We start from the raw sequence: 19,726 nt of genomic DNA, 5'->3' as shown, positions 1-19,726 counted from the left end.
TGCGTCAACACTCGATACCGCATACATATCGATGAATAAATAATTCGAAAACAACGTATATGTATGCATATTGTGACAACATCGGAATCGAACCTGACAGGAATGCCGTTATGAATGTGTTTGTTGACAACTGCGCCGTCCGCGCTCGCGGGCCGTAATAACGATGATTTAACACACTGTGTAAATAACACAGGGCCGTATTGAGAATTAGGTTATGGGGGCATGTCCATATGACATATTTTTTTATCGTTTAAAGTTAAGATGATTCGGGTTGGAATGTGTGTAAAATTATAACCTCACATGTCGGTACCTATAATGATACAAATAAATCTATGACCGAGATTTCAGCTATAACTATTAAACAATTATAATTTAGTTTTTATATTTAATACGAATAACATTCAAACTCGTAGTTGTTGTGAGCTGATGACCAAACCTCGTTACATGCAAATTCGAAATACGATCCCGGCACACGTCAATGGTTTAACCCGTGAGGTAGCTGAATGTTTGCCGGCAAACATTGACAGCTACGCGTGTGACGGAAAAATAACCTTATTATGTAGTATATATGTAGTATATAAGGTTATAATCCCGTGACACACGCAAATGTCATGTAGCTGTCTTGGCTCGCCGGCGATTCACGAGAGACCAAGAGTTAACAAGTTTAAAAACAAACACTTCAGCACGATACAACGCGCGCGAGGTTTTTTTGTGGCTTATAATACTGTATCGTCTTTTCACAAGGTTCTAAATATTTTAACGAAGTTCCATTGTGTTTTTTTTTTGTTAATACATAACAATGTCAGTATTTGGCTTCCGTATGTCAATCACGAAGTGAAAATATATAAAAAAGCATATAAATGGCAACCCCGAATAGGGAAAATAAAAAAAATACAAATTACTTTTTTTATCGAATGATATTTCAGTGTTAAAAAATTAACGATCATATTTTTTACTTCTGTCTAGGTCTGATAGCATGTTATTGAGAATTGTCTGGTATTGAAATCAATCAGTCAAATAAAAAAGGCAAAATACAAAAAATCAAGCCAATCTGGAGATTTCTTGAAAATTCGTTAATATTACTCATGATTGCAAGAAAATTAAATTACTTATAATCCAGTTTAGGACAAAAAAATTACTTAAAAACCACCAACTGTAACAAACCAACCAATTAAAGAAGACGGAAAATACTTTTTCTTTTTAAAATATTTAACGCCGTTATATTTGGATAAGAATAATTCGCAACAAAAAAGAACATAATTTTTATTATATTTTGAAAATAGTTTTCGCAGCACAGTACATCTATGCACTAAAACTAGTCTCCAAGTGTATTGTCTATCGCGTTTACCTTCGAGCAGCGGCTGCGGTTGAGCCAGCACCGAGTCCCTGGACGCCGCGCGGCGGACCGGTTTGGCCGGCCGCGCGAGCGACTTCAGCCCGCCGCTCAGGATCAACTCCAGTGCGCGTCGGCCGCCGGGCCCGTTCGCGCCTGCTCCCATCTGTATACAAACAAATACGTGTTCATTGTAGTATTGTTTTGATTACAATTTTTTAACTATAAATATGGTCTTTTCGCTCCCATATTTTGACAAAATATTACTGTGAGTGGGTACTTTTATAATTGGCATATAGTATATTCCTAGCAATGACAAGACGAATAATACTATATTATACTTTACAAATTATGGCTTGTAAGCCTCTCGCCTGCCGCTTTGTTTATTAACCAGTGTGCATTGACAATCACATTGAATTTACTTGAAGGATATATAAAACAGTAATCACTTACTACTTTTATTATCATACGAGTTAACATTGAATATCCATGATGTGGAATCTACTGGGCTATCAATATTTTAAACGAGCTTGCTAGTAAAATTTTTACGGGTAGACAATAAAACCAGACACTAATTTTTTTCGCCATTCAGACATATAAAACAGCCAGCCTCTCAAGCTATATGGTAAAGCAAAAATAACAATGGCGACATCTTAAAATAGCAAAGCGTTCTAAGATTATACTTATAGAGCGTACATTGGGAAGATTGTTATATAAAAATTTTGCGCTTATGTGACGGTTACTCAATCTACCGGGAAATAGCAAAACAACAATGTAAAATACTTCATATTTTTTCCTTTATCCATTTCATTGTCATAAGGACATTTCGAATAAGACAGTAACTTATTACCAACTAGCGACCCGCCCCGGCTTCGCACGGGTGCAATATTTCTCCACTATTTAATGGATGTTATTATACATATAAACCTTCCTCTTGAATTACTCTATCTATTAAAGAAAAACGCATCAAAATCCGTTGCGTAGTTTTAAAGATTTAAGCATACAAAGGTAGGGACAGAGAAAGCGACTTTGTTTTATATGTAGTGATTGGTAATAACTTTTGGAGCAAAACTTTGGCCTTAATGTCCAGTCTATAGCTAACTATATAGTTTAATGTGTTTGTAAAATAGCAATTTACAAGAAACCTAACCACAGTAAGTTAGTTATTAACTTTGCTCGTTGACATCTCACGCAAACATAATTACACGCAAATCGGTAAGGAAAAAAATCGCGTGCGTTTGCCAAAAAATACACTTCATCGTTTGCAACAATGTAATGGTAGGTTTGAAGATTGTTTTATTTACGATCGCTGATATAATTAACGGATTGTTAATACTTGTTTATGTTCGTATAATTGAAGTTTGATTGCTAATATCCAAGTTTTTTTTTCGATAATTGGAATGCAAGATTAGTTCTAATCGCATATTGTACTTAGCGAGTTTATTTATCGAGTTTCAGTAACTAGATTTAACATGTCCATCAGAAGCGAGGGGTGAAATTTTCCATAGGGGAACCCGACACAGCAGAACATAGGTACTAATACGCATAAAGGCAGTTGGCAAATCGTTCGATCGATAATTAGATATAACATACATTACGAAACGGAAGCCGACAGGTAACAAGTTAAATGGACCCTTTGCTATTAATGTAAAATCGAATAGGTATCACTAGCACAATTAACATAGATTGGCGATAGACTAAATGGCCAATTGTTTATGCCATACGAAATAACAAAAGACGACATGGAGGCGACACCGTGAACAAATCCTATCAAAAATAATTCAATCATGGACCTTATTCTGTATGATAGTGTAAACGCGTAACGCGGCCGTGTCATGTCTTCGAGAAATGTGCGTGGAATGGTATTCTGTAATCCAAATTTCTATAGTCCTAAACATGATGCGTTGTGTTACGTGCTTGTAACGCACTGTTAAAATAACGTGCGAGATAGAGAATAAGGCCCCAGGAAACAAACAAACAATGGATAGTGAGGTCAATAACACGTGAAATAATAGCGTAATTTACGAGCACGGCAAAATGATCCTACTGCACCTGATGGTAAGTGGAGTCGGGACCAATAGAATAATCAACTGACGAAGATGATTACCCCTCGGGCCCTCGACAATCGACACAAATATGCCGGTCTGTTGGAATCGGATATACACAGGCTGATCCCGGAACGCGCTACACGTGGGCCACTACAACGGGTTTTAACACCTTGCGTACGGTGGTCGCTATCCGAGCCAATATGAAATATATACTACCACCCTTATATATACGTTTATTACACGAAAAGTAAAACAAACAAGAATAGACACGTAGCGCGGATCAATGACAATTATTACAATAAACATTTTAACAACCAACGCGCCGAGTTTGATCCGAAGGGATTATGAACTCTATTTACACATTTATTTCAGACGTAAACCTTTATTGAATTATGTTTTAAGATATTAAAAAACTACCTTCAACTGACTTTAGACACGATAGGTATTTTTTTTATTGGAGGCTGCAAAGATGAATCTAATTGCCGATGCCTTATTTTTATTCTGTATTAGGGTTTATTAATGTTTACCACCGTGCAAGTTCGTAGATATAATTCTGACGAATATAATTACGAAGTTGTATTGCCTTTTTTTGTAGACTTTAGGTAAATTAATCCTACTAATATTATAAATGCGAAAGTTTGTGAGGATGGATGTATGTATGTTTGGTCCTCTTTCACGAAAACACCACCTAATATATTTGGATGAAACTTTACAGTAATATTGGTTATACATCAAAATAACACATAGACTACAATTTATAATGATTTTGTGTAATTTGGTCATAATATATAGATACATATCAAGTAAGGCGGAAATAAACTTGCTATCTTGGCGTACGCTGCCTAAACCGTTGGAGTTAGGCAAAGATGATGTACCGTAGGATTGTTCGTCTTAAATAGTTCAAAATAAAAGTCCGCGACAGCATTTATCTACCTTTTGTGTGAATAGGAAAACTCCTTCACCCGGGCGAAACCGCGAGCAAAAGCTAGCTCCTAGATTGAAGTGAGCATCCTAGATTCTCGCATACACAGACAAACATTCACAAACTGTACTACATAATCTGTTAACATCTTCACCAAACAATCTTGACCTTAGTAACTGTTATGTGTTAAGTTTTGAGTTTGAGGTCACTTCTGACTTCCTGAGTCTTGGGTGTCATTATTAGTAAGGTGCGAAGGTCCGTACCTCAATGTGGGTGTGAACAGTGTAAATAAATTAACAGTTAACTACAATTTAAATAGATTTTATACAAATATATGTTCAGTCATGGATTTCAATGGTAAAGTACAAATGACTTTAAGTGATTTTAAATAAAACTATATTTCGGATTTTATCGTGGTTTTTTATAATTTTCTCCCGAAGTTTCGGAGACTTTACAACCTTCGTGTTTACGAGGCGGACTAATATGTTGGTCATCCGCAAAGTCAAAGTTACAATCTACCTACATTTTACAATTATACAATCTTTAGAATTCTACATATCGGTGGTCCGATCTACGCAGAATAAGTTCACAGTGTCTTGAAGTCCGCTCAAAAAACCGCGATGTAATCCATAAAATAGTTTTATTTTAATGTCTAACATACGCGTAAACATATGAAATTATGCAAACTTTAAGTGATGTTTGAACTCTAGATTACCATAGATTTGTTTTTGTACAGCAGTACGCAAGGACCGAGCAACGTGTGATTGAAATTATAATAAGTAATAACAAGCATTTTATTTACTCAGTAAGGGCGCCATATTGGAATCGCTTCCTACAAGATATCATTGAAAAATCATACGGGATGTTTATTCAATATTATATTCATACATATACTGTAGCCAGTTTTACTAGTTATAATAAGACTTAACATCTCATGTCTCAGGATGGCGAGCGCAGTTGAATACTTTGTAATTCAAGGTGTTGGATGGTGTTTCTACTGATTATGGGCGGTCGTATCGCCTACCATCAAGGGAATGGCAAACTGATCTCGTAATTCAAAGCAAAAAAAAACATGAATACACATAAATTTGTGAAACGCAGAACTTTCCTACATTTAATTCAATACATAATTCAAACACACTATTACTTTCCTCATCTATTCTGAGCAGACTGAATGTCAGAAACAAAAAAAAACACACGCACAATCCTTTACCATTGGCAACAAAGCCTAAACATTAATAAGGTTCAGGAAGCAATATAATTATATAAATATCTCTGCTTACCCCAAGGCCGATGACATACGTTTACGTAATACTAACATATTTCTAGTCAATTTACTTACGTTTGGGTGTACGCCAAAACTATTGCTATTCAAAACTCGTGTTGTATTTTTCTGTACATTTTATATGGTTATCGGTGTTATGAATAACAAGTGGATGTTTAGGAAAGGTTGCGGTTTTTTGGACGAATGATTGAGGACTGATGGCGGGATTTATAGTCATTTGATTACTGTTGTCCCCTTGGACGTATCCAATGACAGCGTCTGGACCTGTAGACCGCAAGGTCCTAGGATTGATTCTGAGTTGACCGACATTTGCCTACCACATATTTGAGTAGGATAATAAAGATGGAAGAATACATTATTATACGGTGGCGTAGTTGTATTACGGTACGACTGCAGTACTGAGATATCGGGTTCAATCCCCGGTTCGGGCAAAATTATATTGGATTTTTCTACTCAGCCCGGAGTCTGGAATTTGTGCCCGACACGGCGATAGACTTGCCCCGTATCAAATCACTGGAAAGAACACGCACACCGGAAAAGTGGGTGCACCTGTTACGCTTTCTACCTCTTTGGGTATAAAAGACGTGAGTGTGTGTGAAATTTATTGAATAAAATAAATGACAATTCAACATATCTAAATTTACTTTGTCGAACAAAGTTACTTCAATGCTGATAAATACAGTAAAGCACATAAATACATAACGTTTGCAAATCATGGCTACAATGCCGAATAACATCAGCTTCACCGAATGTATACCGGCTTACACAATAACGCCACTCGGAATTAATTACTATGGAGTTTCGTCATAAGCGCATGTACCGTGGTCCCTATCAGGTCGGGTGCAAAATATATCATTTCCTTATACCTACCGCCAAGAATACATCAATCAAAGGCACTCGTATCGAACAACTATGATTTTTCGCCATTACTGATCGCTATCTAGTTAGCAGTGTTGAAGAGGCAGTGGCGATTCCTACCAGCATCCTTTCGTAATTTATATAAAATCTAATTATCATTAGGATAATTTACAGACCAAAGGTGAGGGTCGCCGGAGTCGGATGGATGAGGGCGGCCCAAAACCGATCCCTGTGGCGCTCGATGGGGGAGGCCTATGTCCGGCAGTGGACGATTCCCGGCTGAAATGATGAATTTAGAGACCATAGTTATGCATATTAGTACTAGGTCGGGTTACCTTTCAGAAAATTTTACTCTTCGCCACTGCTGGTTAGGTAGATTTCTGTTTATTCTCGCTGTCATTTGTCAACCCCGTAACATCTACCTCCTAGCCTCACCGGCAACTGATCGGTTGTCTTTTCTCACAGAACTCTTCTATGGGTAATCTATCACTACTAGCACCATGCAAAAACAATTTCACAAACATTAATTTACATGGAAGCCCAGTACGGGTTCGATTGCAAAACCTTGGTCTAGGGAGCGCGCCGTTGCGTAAGAACCACCGCAATTACACTTGCGCGGCTTTAATTACGCGGTACGATGCCAAAAATGGCTCACTGTTCTCCGCTACCGGTGCGCAATATTCTATTAAAGTGGATTATATTCGAATTGCTTGGATTTGTTTAAAAATTAAATTGCCTTTTTAAACATCACCTCATCAAATGGCCGTTCGCCTGATGGTAAGCGATACGACCGCCCATAAACAGTAGAAACACCATTCGACCCATCAATTGCAAAGTATTGTTTGGTATTCCACTGCGCTCGCCATCCTGAGCCATGAGATGTTAAGTCTCATTATGTCCAGTAGTTACACTGGCTACAATGTCCATCAAACTCGAATACAACAGCAACTACACACTGCTTTGGCGGCAGAATTAAACATTGCGGTGGTACCTAGCCAGGCGGACTTTCACGTATGAGAGACCTACCACCAGTGATACACCAACTATCGGTGGCAGGAGGCTTGTTTGTAAGCGACACTCCCCGCACTTGACACTAAGTTGGATGTCGATAGTATTGGCAGGACTCCAAACACCAAAAACCAAAACCATTTTCCGCCAACCTTCCTCGTTCTTCAAGATACGTTAATAACGTCCTGAGAAATCCTTCACATTTCGTACGATTTCCGTAAACTCCGCTGCCAAATCGTCTTGTTTTGTCTCCCGAACTTATATATTTCGATTTCAATTAACGGATGGAAAGACATTGGACGATGTCCAGCATCCTACTCATCACGAGACGCGCCAAGTAATCCAATTTTATTACTATCCACTGTAAACAAGTGTTTGGATACGAGAAATCTTTCGGCTTTTTCCTGAATGAAATTGTTATTTCGCTTTTCAACAGCATTTACTTTGGATTTTACAATCTCGAACGTAACACGCGCAATTATTGAAAGCAATTGACGTAAGTATGCGTATTGGTTTTAATCGTTTCCAAGAAATAATTGAGTTAATGGACATTGTTTTTTAAGTTAATGTGTTGTAAGGAAATACCAAGTCCTAGACGATTTTACTGGTGGTAGGTCTCTCATATGTGAGAGTCCACGTGGGTAGGTACCACCGCAATGTCTATTTCTGCCGCCAAGCAGCAGTGTGTTATCACTTTTGTTTTCCGGTTAGAAGGCCATTGTAGCCAGTGTAACTACTGGACATAATAAAACTTACCATCTCAGGATGGCGAGCGCAGTGGAATACCAAACAAGACTTTGTAATGAAAGGTGTTGGATGGTATTTCTGCTGTTTATCAGCGGTCGTTTCGCTTACAATCAAGAGAACGTCAGGCATATCTCGTTATTCAAAACAAACAAAAAAACATGAACACCACATTTTAAAAGCAGTGGTTGCCACATGGCTCGTAGACCCATTGATAACGTATTCTTTTCGCGAAAGCTTAAGTGCAGATAAATAAATCCAACAGAAGCATTCAACCGCGACAATCCCTCGAGAGAAGACATCGGCTTATCGTTAAGCCGACGAATACAAAGCGCGGGTCACGCTTCACTCGAGTACGGCTTCAACAATCGTATCTAATATCACAAGGACATTGGTACAAAAATAGACTTATCGATGTATCGATAGGGTGGAATAAAATATAACAACCGATTGAGAAACTTACGAACTAAGAGACGAGAAAATCTATTAGAAATCGTAAACTGAAATAAGTAGAATGATGTTAAGAAATAATATGACTGAAATAAAACTATTTTGCGAATTTAATCGTGGTAAAATCTGCAAAATAGTTTTATGCCAACACGTAAACATAAAAATATTTTTTTTTCGTAACATTCTTTTGATATCTTAGTTTATTAAAACAGTTTTCAATTATGTAGATTCCACGGTGCATGGTATTCATATTGATCAGTATAATCCATTACCGACTATGCAAATGCGATGAAAATAAAAAGCCATCGCGGACTTTTTTAATTAAAGTTAAAACGTGTTTGTAAAAGTGTGGCCGTTTGCGTTCAGTTTACGTCAAAGCCGCTTTTTTGTTATCCGGGAAAACCGCGTTTTAATGAAAAAACTGGTGATTAGTTCACCTTCTTTTTTCTTATATTCTGTTGTCCGCTTAAGGAAATTAAATGGTATAAATACCAAGTTCAAGAAAGAATAAAATAACATAAAAAAAACTTTTTATTAATATTTTTTTTTCACATTTTATTACACTTTTTTATATTACATCTACAGCTCAGGAAACTTATTGTAAAATGTTATTTCCAAGTAGATAAGTATGTGGTTTCATTTAGTTACAAAATGTCAAATTGACCCTGTATAACATTTGGACACGTTTAATTACTATGACACGAGTGGCCAGTTTTGCGATTGAAGTGCTGAGGTCTGAGCTTTCATCGTTGATAGGTTCAAGTGATATTGTGGTTTTCTGCACAGTATAAGTTTGCACTGTAAGTGGCACTAAGCTAGACGCCCTGCTACATGGCATCAAACAGAGAATTTCTTGGGCTTCGACGCTTCGACACATTGACCATTACAACATCAGGTAAATGATGACCATGAGGTGCAGTGCAGTTACTTTGTTTCGTATAAAAATATGTCCTAGCACACAATATATTGATTGTACATATGAATCAACCAAGTCCATAGTAGAAATTTGATAATACAATGAATTTATTACAATCTATAAGTAAAACACCTCATCAAACTGTTGTCATGTTATCAAATGAAATGCACCGCAGCGGGCCGAGGGCGGGCGGAAGGAAAACACGACCCATTTCCAACACTCCGCGAGTGATAACAGCTGTTATTTAATGGTACGTTGCGACACGTATTGTAAACATGATGGCTGGGAATTTGCGTTAGATCAAAAAGAAAATTTGAACCTGTATTAATGCAGGCTTTTTTTTGTCAATTTATTTTTGGGGGCACACAAATTCTTGAATACAGATGGCCTACAGTCGGGATCGATGGCGTGATATTATACGGCGGAAGCTGGTGAGGTGGTCACGACCCTCAGGACTGATGAGAACGACGCAAGGAGGAGGAGGAAATTCTTGAAAGTTGTAAGTCTATAATTTTTGTATTCCCTTCTCTTCCTGTACTTTTAATGGCATTTTTTTCGATATTATCTAAATTTCTTTTGGGGGCACCGTATGCCTCCACAAGAAGGCCTACTTATATTATGTATTGTTTTCCTTGCGGTCCCGGGAGAGAGCATCCGGAATTACTTATAGATAGCAGAAATTTAAAAGAATGACTGCGTCGGTGGCTTCGTTGTATTACGGTACGACTGCAATGATGAGGTCTCGGGGTCGACCCCTGGATTCGGCAAAGTGACATTGGGTTTTTGTACTCAATATAAACCTGGAGTAAGATCACATCATGGGACGGAATACACATGGCGGAAAGTGGGTGCACAAGTTGCGCCTCTGCCTACTCCTACAGGGTTAAAAGGCGTTAGCGCGTGTGTTCAAAATATTGGTATTACAAGTACATGTTAACTCTTGGTCTCTCGTGAATCGCCGGCGAGCCAAGACAGCTACATGACATTTGCGTGTGTCACGGGATTATAACCTTATATACTACATATATACTACATAATAAGGTTATTTTTCCGTCACACGCGTAGCTGTCAATGTTTGCCGGCAAACATTCAGCTACCTCACGGGTTAATATTCAAAACCCAAACTTAAGTTGCCTGAACACGAGCTTTGTAATTCAAATATTATAGTTGACGTTGCCACTGACTAAAGGCAATTGTAACTTGTAAGGCTTACCATCAACCTAGGGACTTGCTTGTCTCGTCATGTAATTAGTCTACTCACTTTGTGACACAGACCTGACTACATAGTGACTAGCAAATGTTTCAATATATTGCATAATTGTACTCGACCGACGGGCGGGTGTCTCAAATCGAATTTGCATACAAACGCACGGGGCGTGTTTGTAATGTCGAGGCTGTTGCCAATTTGTCGCATGTCAGTTATTGCGTCAGTTCGCTTTACATAATTCTGTGTGTTTGTCACGACCATATGTAAAAGCTCTTTCAACATAAAAGTACTATTGTAGACTTTTCAGGGATTGAATGTTGACTTTATATTAATCGTTGGTATCGTCCATCTATGTATAATCAGGGAGCCTAATTCCGTCTACGGGGCTAATCCGCCTTATTAGAATCACGGACGTCCTAATTAAAGGTCAGCTTTGATAGCCGTTTAGATAAATAGGGATTATTTTGATTCATTTACCCGAATGACTATAAAAGTAGTCCTTTGATTAAAAAAACCGTAATTGCAAAAAGACGGATTAGCCCCTGTAGACAGAATAGGAGCCCCTGACTATACCTAAAAATATCTAAAGTCATTCAGCTGTTTCGGCATTTACTTGTTACTTTATTGAAATAAATATGTCACAAACATTCCTATTAATAACAAGATTTTTTATGTATGATTAATTTAACAGAGAGGTCAACTTAAAATGGTCAAATTATTAAACGAATTTGTACAGTCACACACAAAGTTATCAATCAATTTTAATTCTTCACAAATCGTATAATTATAATTATTTGATAACAACAGATAAGTTATCATAATCAAGTTGTACATATCGATAAATAACGCGAAGGACACGCGGCATTGACAGATTATATTTACCAAACAAATACAATAGGGAGATTACGTGCCATGAGCCGATATCGTAATGGCGCATTGTTTGCGTCACATTTGTATAATAATTCAGCTAGTTTTAGCTTGAATCAGGTTACTAACTCTAGTTGGTGGAAGAGATTTGCAGATCATCGATGTGTAGGTATTTGTGGTTAATTATCTCTTGCACTAACGGAGTGAATGCCATCTAGAAATAAACTTCGGTGGGAGAGAAATACATGCCTCTTAATTTGTTAGAAGGGAGACGTAAGCACGAAGGCCAAATTATATAAAGACTTAGAATTCCCTAATCAGTTCACATAGCATTCGCCCATATTTCTCAGTAAGACATAATTTTACGTTCCAGTTCAGTGAAGGCAAGAATCCAGCTTCTATTTATTTACCATTAATTTTTGGCATAAAACTAATAAGTCTCGTTCCATGATACAAATAGTCGCGTCAGTGTCACACAATCAATCAACATTACTGAAGGTTACCGCGTCCTTGTGACTGCAAGGCCTCTGGGGCCTCGATGGCTTTTGCCAGATATGTGTATAGTATATTTTTGTTATAGATTTCAGTAGTTTCAAGATAGATCAAAGACCACGTGGGTCAACTTATGATGGTCGTCGTCATAACCAATTATAATAGTAGCCGAATGTTCCGTTGCTCATTGTTGAGGTAGAAATATGTAATTTTTTCTTAAGTTTCAAAATATTACCTGATTAGGGACAATGAATTTGTAGTTACAAATAAGCTGGTTTTATGAGAATGGTCAAAAGGGAGAGTACTTTTGTATCAACCGTTGAAGAAAGTCAGGTCAGATATTGGAGAAGAAATACTCGCGTGAGCGTTGTAATGCATTGGAATCCAACGGCTATTCAATACAACGAACGTTCATGTGAAAATATATTTATTTTCAAACAAAATACAACCCCTTACCTATAATTATAGAACACAATATTCAGTAATCAATTAAATCGAGTCCCGTCACCAAATAAAATAAAAACTATAAAAACGGTTTTATCACTACCATAAAACAATTCATAAAGACGAAAATAAACGCGAAGATATTGAACCTAAATACGTCCGTCAACAGATCATACGATAGCGGTGTAGATGTACTAATAACGGTGAAACACGACCTACAGCGATGAATAGACGGTATCGAAATAATCACGTTTGCTGTCAGTAATGTCTGTAATTATATAGAACTGCACAACGAAAAAACAGTTCATAAAAACTAATACAAGACAAGAGGTTTTTTCCGTCTTCCACTTTCGTTTACCGTACAACGTGGCAGTGGCGAAACGTGAAATTATCCAAAAGGGATACCCGACACAACATAATTGCAAGCATAAAAACATGTTGCAAATGGTTCTAATCATAATTAGATTTAACATTTACGAAAGGGAAACCGGCAGGAATTGAGTTATGTGGACACTTCGCTACTGCAACGTGAGGTTAGTGTCACATTTTTCAAGTGTTGCAGGAGGTTTGGGCTAGTTTTTACGATTAGTCTGACGTGAATCCCACAGAAAATGTAGCGTGAGTTGAGATTCTAGCCAAGTCCAATATACTAACGTCAACCTAATGAGGCGATTATTTTTAATACGGCTGAAAAACAAAATAAAGAACATGTCAGCTTTTTGTATGAGCTCTGGTTTTTAATTCGAACAAATTCTAACCAACCTAAAACTTATTGGATAGTAAAGTCTTAAAAACTGTGGAGCTTGGAATCATTAAAAGAATAATTTTAGACCCAAGACAGAAAAATGATAAAGATTTGTCTTGGCACAGTAACTCTAAAAATAACTTCATTGATTCCTAAAAAGAGGCGGAATGGGTAATTACCTAGAATTAAAAAAAAAAATTAGAAAAAAATGTCATTCGCCATTATTCTTAGAGGTAAATATTTTTTTTGGAGAGTCTATGTTCAGCAAGAGACTTCCAAATACTAAATATGATCCCCTTCATTAGATGATAATTGTGGAGGGAAGCCTATCAAAACGTCTTACAAACATACATTTTATTCTCTCGTTCTCTGAATATGGTAACAACACCGTCGTCACTCTGTCTAGAATGTCCGTATACAATATCTGATGAGTTGTAAATTGTCATTACTATGATTAGTGCAATAAACGTTATACACAACCATTAAATACAGTTTAAATTAAATGTTAGGACATAACTCACGTGGCTTATTAGAGACAAATTACTATGAATATAACGTCATTACGTTTTTAATAATTGACTGTTCTCTTAACTGTTTTCGAAATTAAATTCTTTAAATATATTGGACAAATTTTTGCTTAGCTCCGCCCGCGTTATACTTTTTTCGGGATAAAAAGTAGCCTATAGTACTCAAGAGAAATGTTGCTTCGTATAAGTAAAAAAAATCAAAAACGGTTTAGTAGTTTCTGAGATTAGCGCGTTCAAACAAACTTTTCAACTTAATACATTAGTATAGATTATGACATTAAAGTGCGTCGCGTGATAATGTATATTTAAGTATTAAAGTTATAGGGATCCATTTTCGATTTACAGTAGTTAAAATATTTCCTTTCTTCATTATTACAATTGCTTTTCTAAAATAAACTTTATTAACTACTGTTTTGCCACTTTCATCGCGTCGATTAATTTAAGAGTCGAAAAGGCAAAACATTCATTACAAATGTTAATCAGTGAAGTTCTGAATCAAAGCCAAAGAAATATTATAATTAAAATATGTTTGTTATTGAAAATTGGTAATATCAAAACTAATCAATATCTAAACATAATTGCTTAAAGACAGGTATTATAAATAAACACTGTATTTTAATCTAATGTAGCTTTTGGTCTGGTAGTTAGATTTAAAACATTGGTAATTTAAATAAATTGATATATTAATTAATTTAAACGCAATCATAGTTACTATAATTATAAATTGTAATTAAGCCGCCATTACAATTTATTTTGTGATTTAGATTTAAGGTTGAAATATAGATACTACATATATAACCAAATTCAATAACATGTTGATTTTCTCTTACTGTATTTATCAAAGCGCAAAGGCGTATTGCACAACTTCTAAGTCAATGAGTCAATTATTCGTCACATAAACTTATAAGCCGACCAATACAAAAGTCAAAATCTATGCTCCGAAATAAACGGTAATAATTAAATTACACTACTGACTATTACTATGACTGTCAAATAAAATTTACTTGAAACTTGTGAAAAAGACCCTTAATCATCAATATATCCGACATTCACTGTGTTCAACTGAATTGAATTGCAATCCATTCAAACTGACTTTGGGTTGGTCAATATTGACAGCTTGTGTTTGTGTACGGAGTGGCGCTCATGATATAAGAATTCGGGTCTAAGTGTAAACCTGGATTTGAATAAAAAATATTAGTCAAATAAGTAAAATTATTTGTTGTTCAAGTGAATAAATAAGTTATAACAGTGACATTTTGGTTGCCATTTTAGTTTAGATTATGAACAAATAGTTTTTATGGACGTTTGTGTCTATAGAATATACTTCAATGACCTTAATATTTTAGTGCTCTATAAAAACTACGTGTACAATAATTTGTCACAACGAACTCATACCAAAGGTCTTTCTGGACCATCTGGTTCAATGGAGTCATTATAACCAATACATAAATACCTGTATATTTTATGTCTGCAAATACTTGATAATAAAAAGAAAAACAAACCCATTAATTCTATATCGGGCACGTTAATGGACATCCTACTCTTCCCTCTTGCGACTTTCGCTTAGTAAGAAAGAGATGGCAAATCTAGGTATCCGCATTAAAACAGAACTCGGATGGAATTGAAAGATCAAAACAAGCTGAGGACCGGTTGGGGTTAAGAACAGAAAAACTTGCACAGAAAGAGACTGTAGCAACATGTCAAGTGTTGTGTCACGAGTTTTTAATGTTTAGGTATTAACTTAAATATTTTTCTTAAAATAGCAACACGACTCTAACCTATTCGATACAAATTTGTTGACCAGAGAGAACAGGCTTCGCATCTAGTCTAATGATTTCTTATGTTTACGTGCCCCACGTCCCCCCCGTGACCATGAAGGCTGCAAAGTCTTCGAAACGTCGGGAGAAAAAGTAAAATATTACAACCGCGATAAAATCTGAAAAATAGTTTAATTTTAATTTGCCTCTAGTTGTTATAATAATGCCGGTCCTAACAGGCTATGTCTCGAGTCGCCAGAATATTGCCGGTTTTTTCTAGGACACTTAATAAATCCCGCTGCGTTACAGGTGGGAACTTGTTATAGCAGATTTTTGCCTGTGTACAGTGGGGACCAGCCTCCTCTTCTACTGAGGATGATTAGGTCTTAGTCCACCACGCTGGCCTAGTGCGGATTGGCAGACTTTACATACCCTCAAAATTGTTATAGAGAACTTCTCAATCTCAAGCGCTAATTCACAAATAAATACACAGTCAGAGGTGTGTGCCCCTGAGTTTTAAACCCGCGGATATTCGTCTCGACAGTCCGTTCCATTCCTATTTGGGCTATCGGCACGGATAGTAACCATTTGCATATTGCTAAACGGCAAAAACAGCTAGAGCGGAAATATTTTAAAGATCAAATTCGGTTGCAAGCCTCGGGAATCAACCCTAGAACAACGCAGTCCCACATATGGGACGTGGGACTGCACACATACGCTATTAAAATTAAATCAAATGAATAATAAATATAGCAATTAAAACTGAGCTGGCTTACTAGAGATCAGCGTTATAATTTAAACACATAAACCTCACAAGTTTGTAGCATATTATTCACATGCATTGCACATTGGCGCATGTTATATCCATATTAGTATAACTGCTTTTAAATTGATTTATTATTAATATCAACTCCTTTGACATAAAACCACAATTTATGTACCTACATATGGCTGTTATCCATCAATAAACATGTTACAATACCTAGTCTCTGCACAGAAGTTGCAGATATCTGGTGCAAGATCGAGTATTTTAAACCTATGACATACAGTTTGCAAAGAAAGTGGCATAATGAAAGCAAATAATTTTAGTAGGTATTTAATTACATATTTAAAGCAAGCAATTTTAGTTAATTACATTATGGAATGGTAATAATACTTTCTTGAATAAGCTTACGCCTATATACCTTATGAATAGGCAGATAACTATATCACTCTTTGGTAAGCTTTTTTCATCACAGACTCCATCCCAGACAACTTAATACATTTCTTTGAATCGAAATCACTATCTATTTTTAACGGCCTGAATGACCATTAATTCACATTTTAGATGAAACCAAGTATACTTCGACAACGGTTAACGATCGCAAACTTTCATCGAAATGCTAGGGTCCGCGGCTGCACACGGGTAAATGCTTTCGCCAATTATTTCACGAGAAAGTATAGCTCAAATGTAGGTAACATGGAAACGACGTAATTTCATTTCGATTATTGACTTTACCGGTAATTTTTAACGGGATATCAGCGTTTAAGGTACATTTTGGTTAATGAAACGTAAAAAGAATTGTGCAGGGATTTTTTCCTGCGTCGAACACCGACGGGTGTAATAGGGGCTATGTCTTATAGTTTCTATGGCAACGAATTTCTATGACAATGGATAAATAAATAAATTTTCGAAACGGTTATACACATTAACTTCATTCGAAATATTATTTTTCTTTTATCTTCAATAAAGTTAACCCTAGGAAATTTAATTTAGTAAAAAAATATTTGTTACGGACACAAAAGTTTAAAATTAATTTGAAATATTGAACTTGTTCCCATACTTTTTGTCTGACTGTACACATTTTCTACCATGCCTTGGACAGTGACAAAATCTTGGTTTTGCAAAACTATGAAGGTAGTTTTCAAGATTTACATAATTCCTTCACAATACTTAAAAGTTGAAATAAATTAATTATATTACAAAAATATTTCACCAAAATTAAAACAAATACAGTCTAGATTTTAATCGCGAATCGCGAAGGCCACATAATTCTGCAACATTCAAGTTACTTACAAAATATTTTTAACCGGTATTTTCATATTAAACACAGTTATTATTTTTAAAATAATAATCTCAAACGGGCCTTGGAATTTGAAAGTTTAATGGGACCTCTAGGAGATAGGAAGTTAAGACCTTGGTTGGTCGGTGATGGCTTCACGATTGATTATACTCAAGAATGAGAAACCGATATCTTCTGACTTGTCGCTAAGTTTTGTTATGTTCTTCCACCCATGGTGTTCTCCGACGGTATAATTTGTCCTTTTAACGAGGTTTGGAAAAGTTTTTTTTTTACATTAAGCAGGGTCTTCGCTGCGCCCCTGGCATTGACGCCTATCTATGCGCTGTTGGCTCGTCTGCCTTCGGAAGCCATAAAAATAATAATTTTGACTATATTGACAAATAAACATCAGCAGCGCAGTAGGGATGTAATTGCAAATGAAAGGCCACAGGTTCGATTCCTGGGCTACGATGCCAATATTACGAACGTGACATTCTGTAAAGATGTTTGGTACCTACAATAAACAAAAATGAATACTACGTGTTTTTGAATTTCAGTTTTATAACCAAGACATAAGACTTCTTTGTTCCTCAATGTAATATGAACACTGTGTGTTACTGTAAAACTATAATTTTATACTATAACGTATTGATAACACAACCCTTACGATATATTTTATAAAAACCAATGCTTCAAATGATACAAAATCAATGTCATTAATTTCTTGATATTATTGACCTCGGCTTTTCTGTACCATCGTAATTACTTTAACAGTTGCGTGACTACATAAATATCATGTTCCATAATGATACGTCAAGTTTGTAATATCATTGAGTGATGCATTAAAAACTTCACATACAGTATTATCAAACAACGACGCGATAAACGTATCAAGGTAAACAATTATAAGAAACATATGTTATTTATTAGCTGTACTGGTGGCAATAATAACAATGTGAATAAGAAATAAATAATGCTCATATAATAATACTATTATCAGCTCTATATTGTATACTGTCCTTCTACTGGATATGGGCTTTCTCTACAACTGAGAGGGAATGGGCCTTAGTCCACCACGCTGGCCTAGTGCGGATTGATAGACTTCACACATCATCAAAATTCCTAAAGAGAACCTTTCAGGTATGCAGGTTTCCTCACGATGCTTCCATTCACCGTTAAAGCAAGCGATAATTCACAAAGAATACACACATAATTTTAGAAAAGTCAGAGGTGTCTGCCCTTGGGTTTTGAACGTGCGGACATTCGTCTCGGCAGTCCGTTCCACACTCAACTAGGCTATCGCCGCGTTTGCTCATATTATAGTATCATTATAATCTTATTTATTTACACACTTTTTATAGATCAATGTATAAGGCAGACTTAATGTGGAAAGCATTCTCTAGCAATCGACCTTTGAGTGATGCAAAGATGAAGCAATATAGATATGTAGGTGTAATAAATAATATTATGATAAAATATGGCAAAGAAAAAAACTACAAACAATATAGCATAAGTAAAGTATAACTACACGAACATACTCAATAAACATATTGAAAAGCAATATATTGTGTAGACACAAATAATAATATACAAAGTACGTATAAATCTATATACTTAGTCTGGCCATAAATACTGTTACACTTAATTATAAAAAAATATTACATTTGAATTTCGAATCTGTCATTTTTATACGATTGTTCATTGTGTTTTCTCATTTTGGCGCCAATACATTGTAAAATATTTTGCGATATTAAAATGGTGTGGGGTGATAAAGAGAACCGAATCGCTGTGATAGCATTACACAAAGTAGGTATGGAGCCAAATGCAATTTTTAAAACTCTCCATACACTTGGTATTAGTAAAATGTTTGTGTACCGGGCTATTAATAGGTACAATGAGACCTCCTCTGTTTGTGACAGAAAAGATCTGGCCGTCCACGTAGTGTTCGTACGAAAAAGGTGGTCAAAGCAGTAAGGGAAAGAATTCGAAGAAATCCTGTCCGAAAGCAAAAGATTTTATCTCGGGAAATGAAGATAGCACCTAGAACCATGTCGCGTATTTTAAAAGATGACTTAGGACTT

General features: G+C 36.1%; 1 protein-coding gene across 3 annotated transcripts in view; it reads right to left on the bottom strand.

Moving 5' to 3' along the window:
- The window catches only part of LOC115453417 (probable E3 ubiquitin-protein ligase RNF144A), a 196,894-nt gene that overhangs the window by 91,271 nt on the left and 85,897 nt on the right, over positions 1-19,726 (bottom strand). For all 3 annotated transcript variants that reach the window (XM_037438911.1, XM_037438912.1, XM_037438913.1), the window contains one exon: positions 1,349-1,499. In XM_037438911.1, coding sequence (XP_037294808.1) covers positions 1,349-1,499 — 151 coding nt within the window. The remainder of the gene's footprint in view (positions 1-1,348; positions 1,500-19,726) is intronic.

This window comes from Manduca sexta, chromosome 15 (genome assembly GCF_014839805.1).
Source record: "Manduca sexta isolate Smith_Timp_Sample1 chromosome 15, JHU_Msex_v1.0, whole genome shotgun sequence".
NCBI classification, from domain to species: domain Eukaryota; kingdom Metazoa; phylum Arthropoda; class Insecta; order Lepidoptera; family Sphingidae; genus Manduca; species Manduca sexta.
Note: the sequence above shows the minus strand (reverse complement) of the source record. Positions and strands in the feature narration are given on the sequence as shown.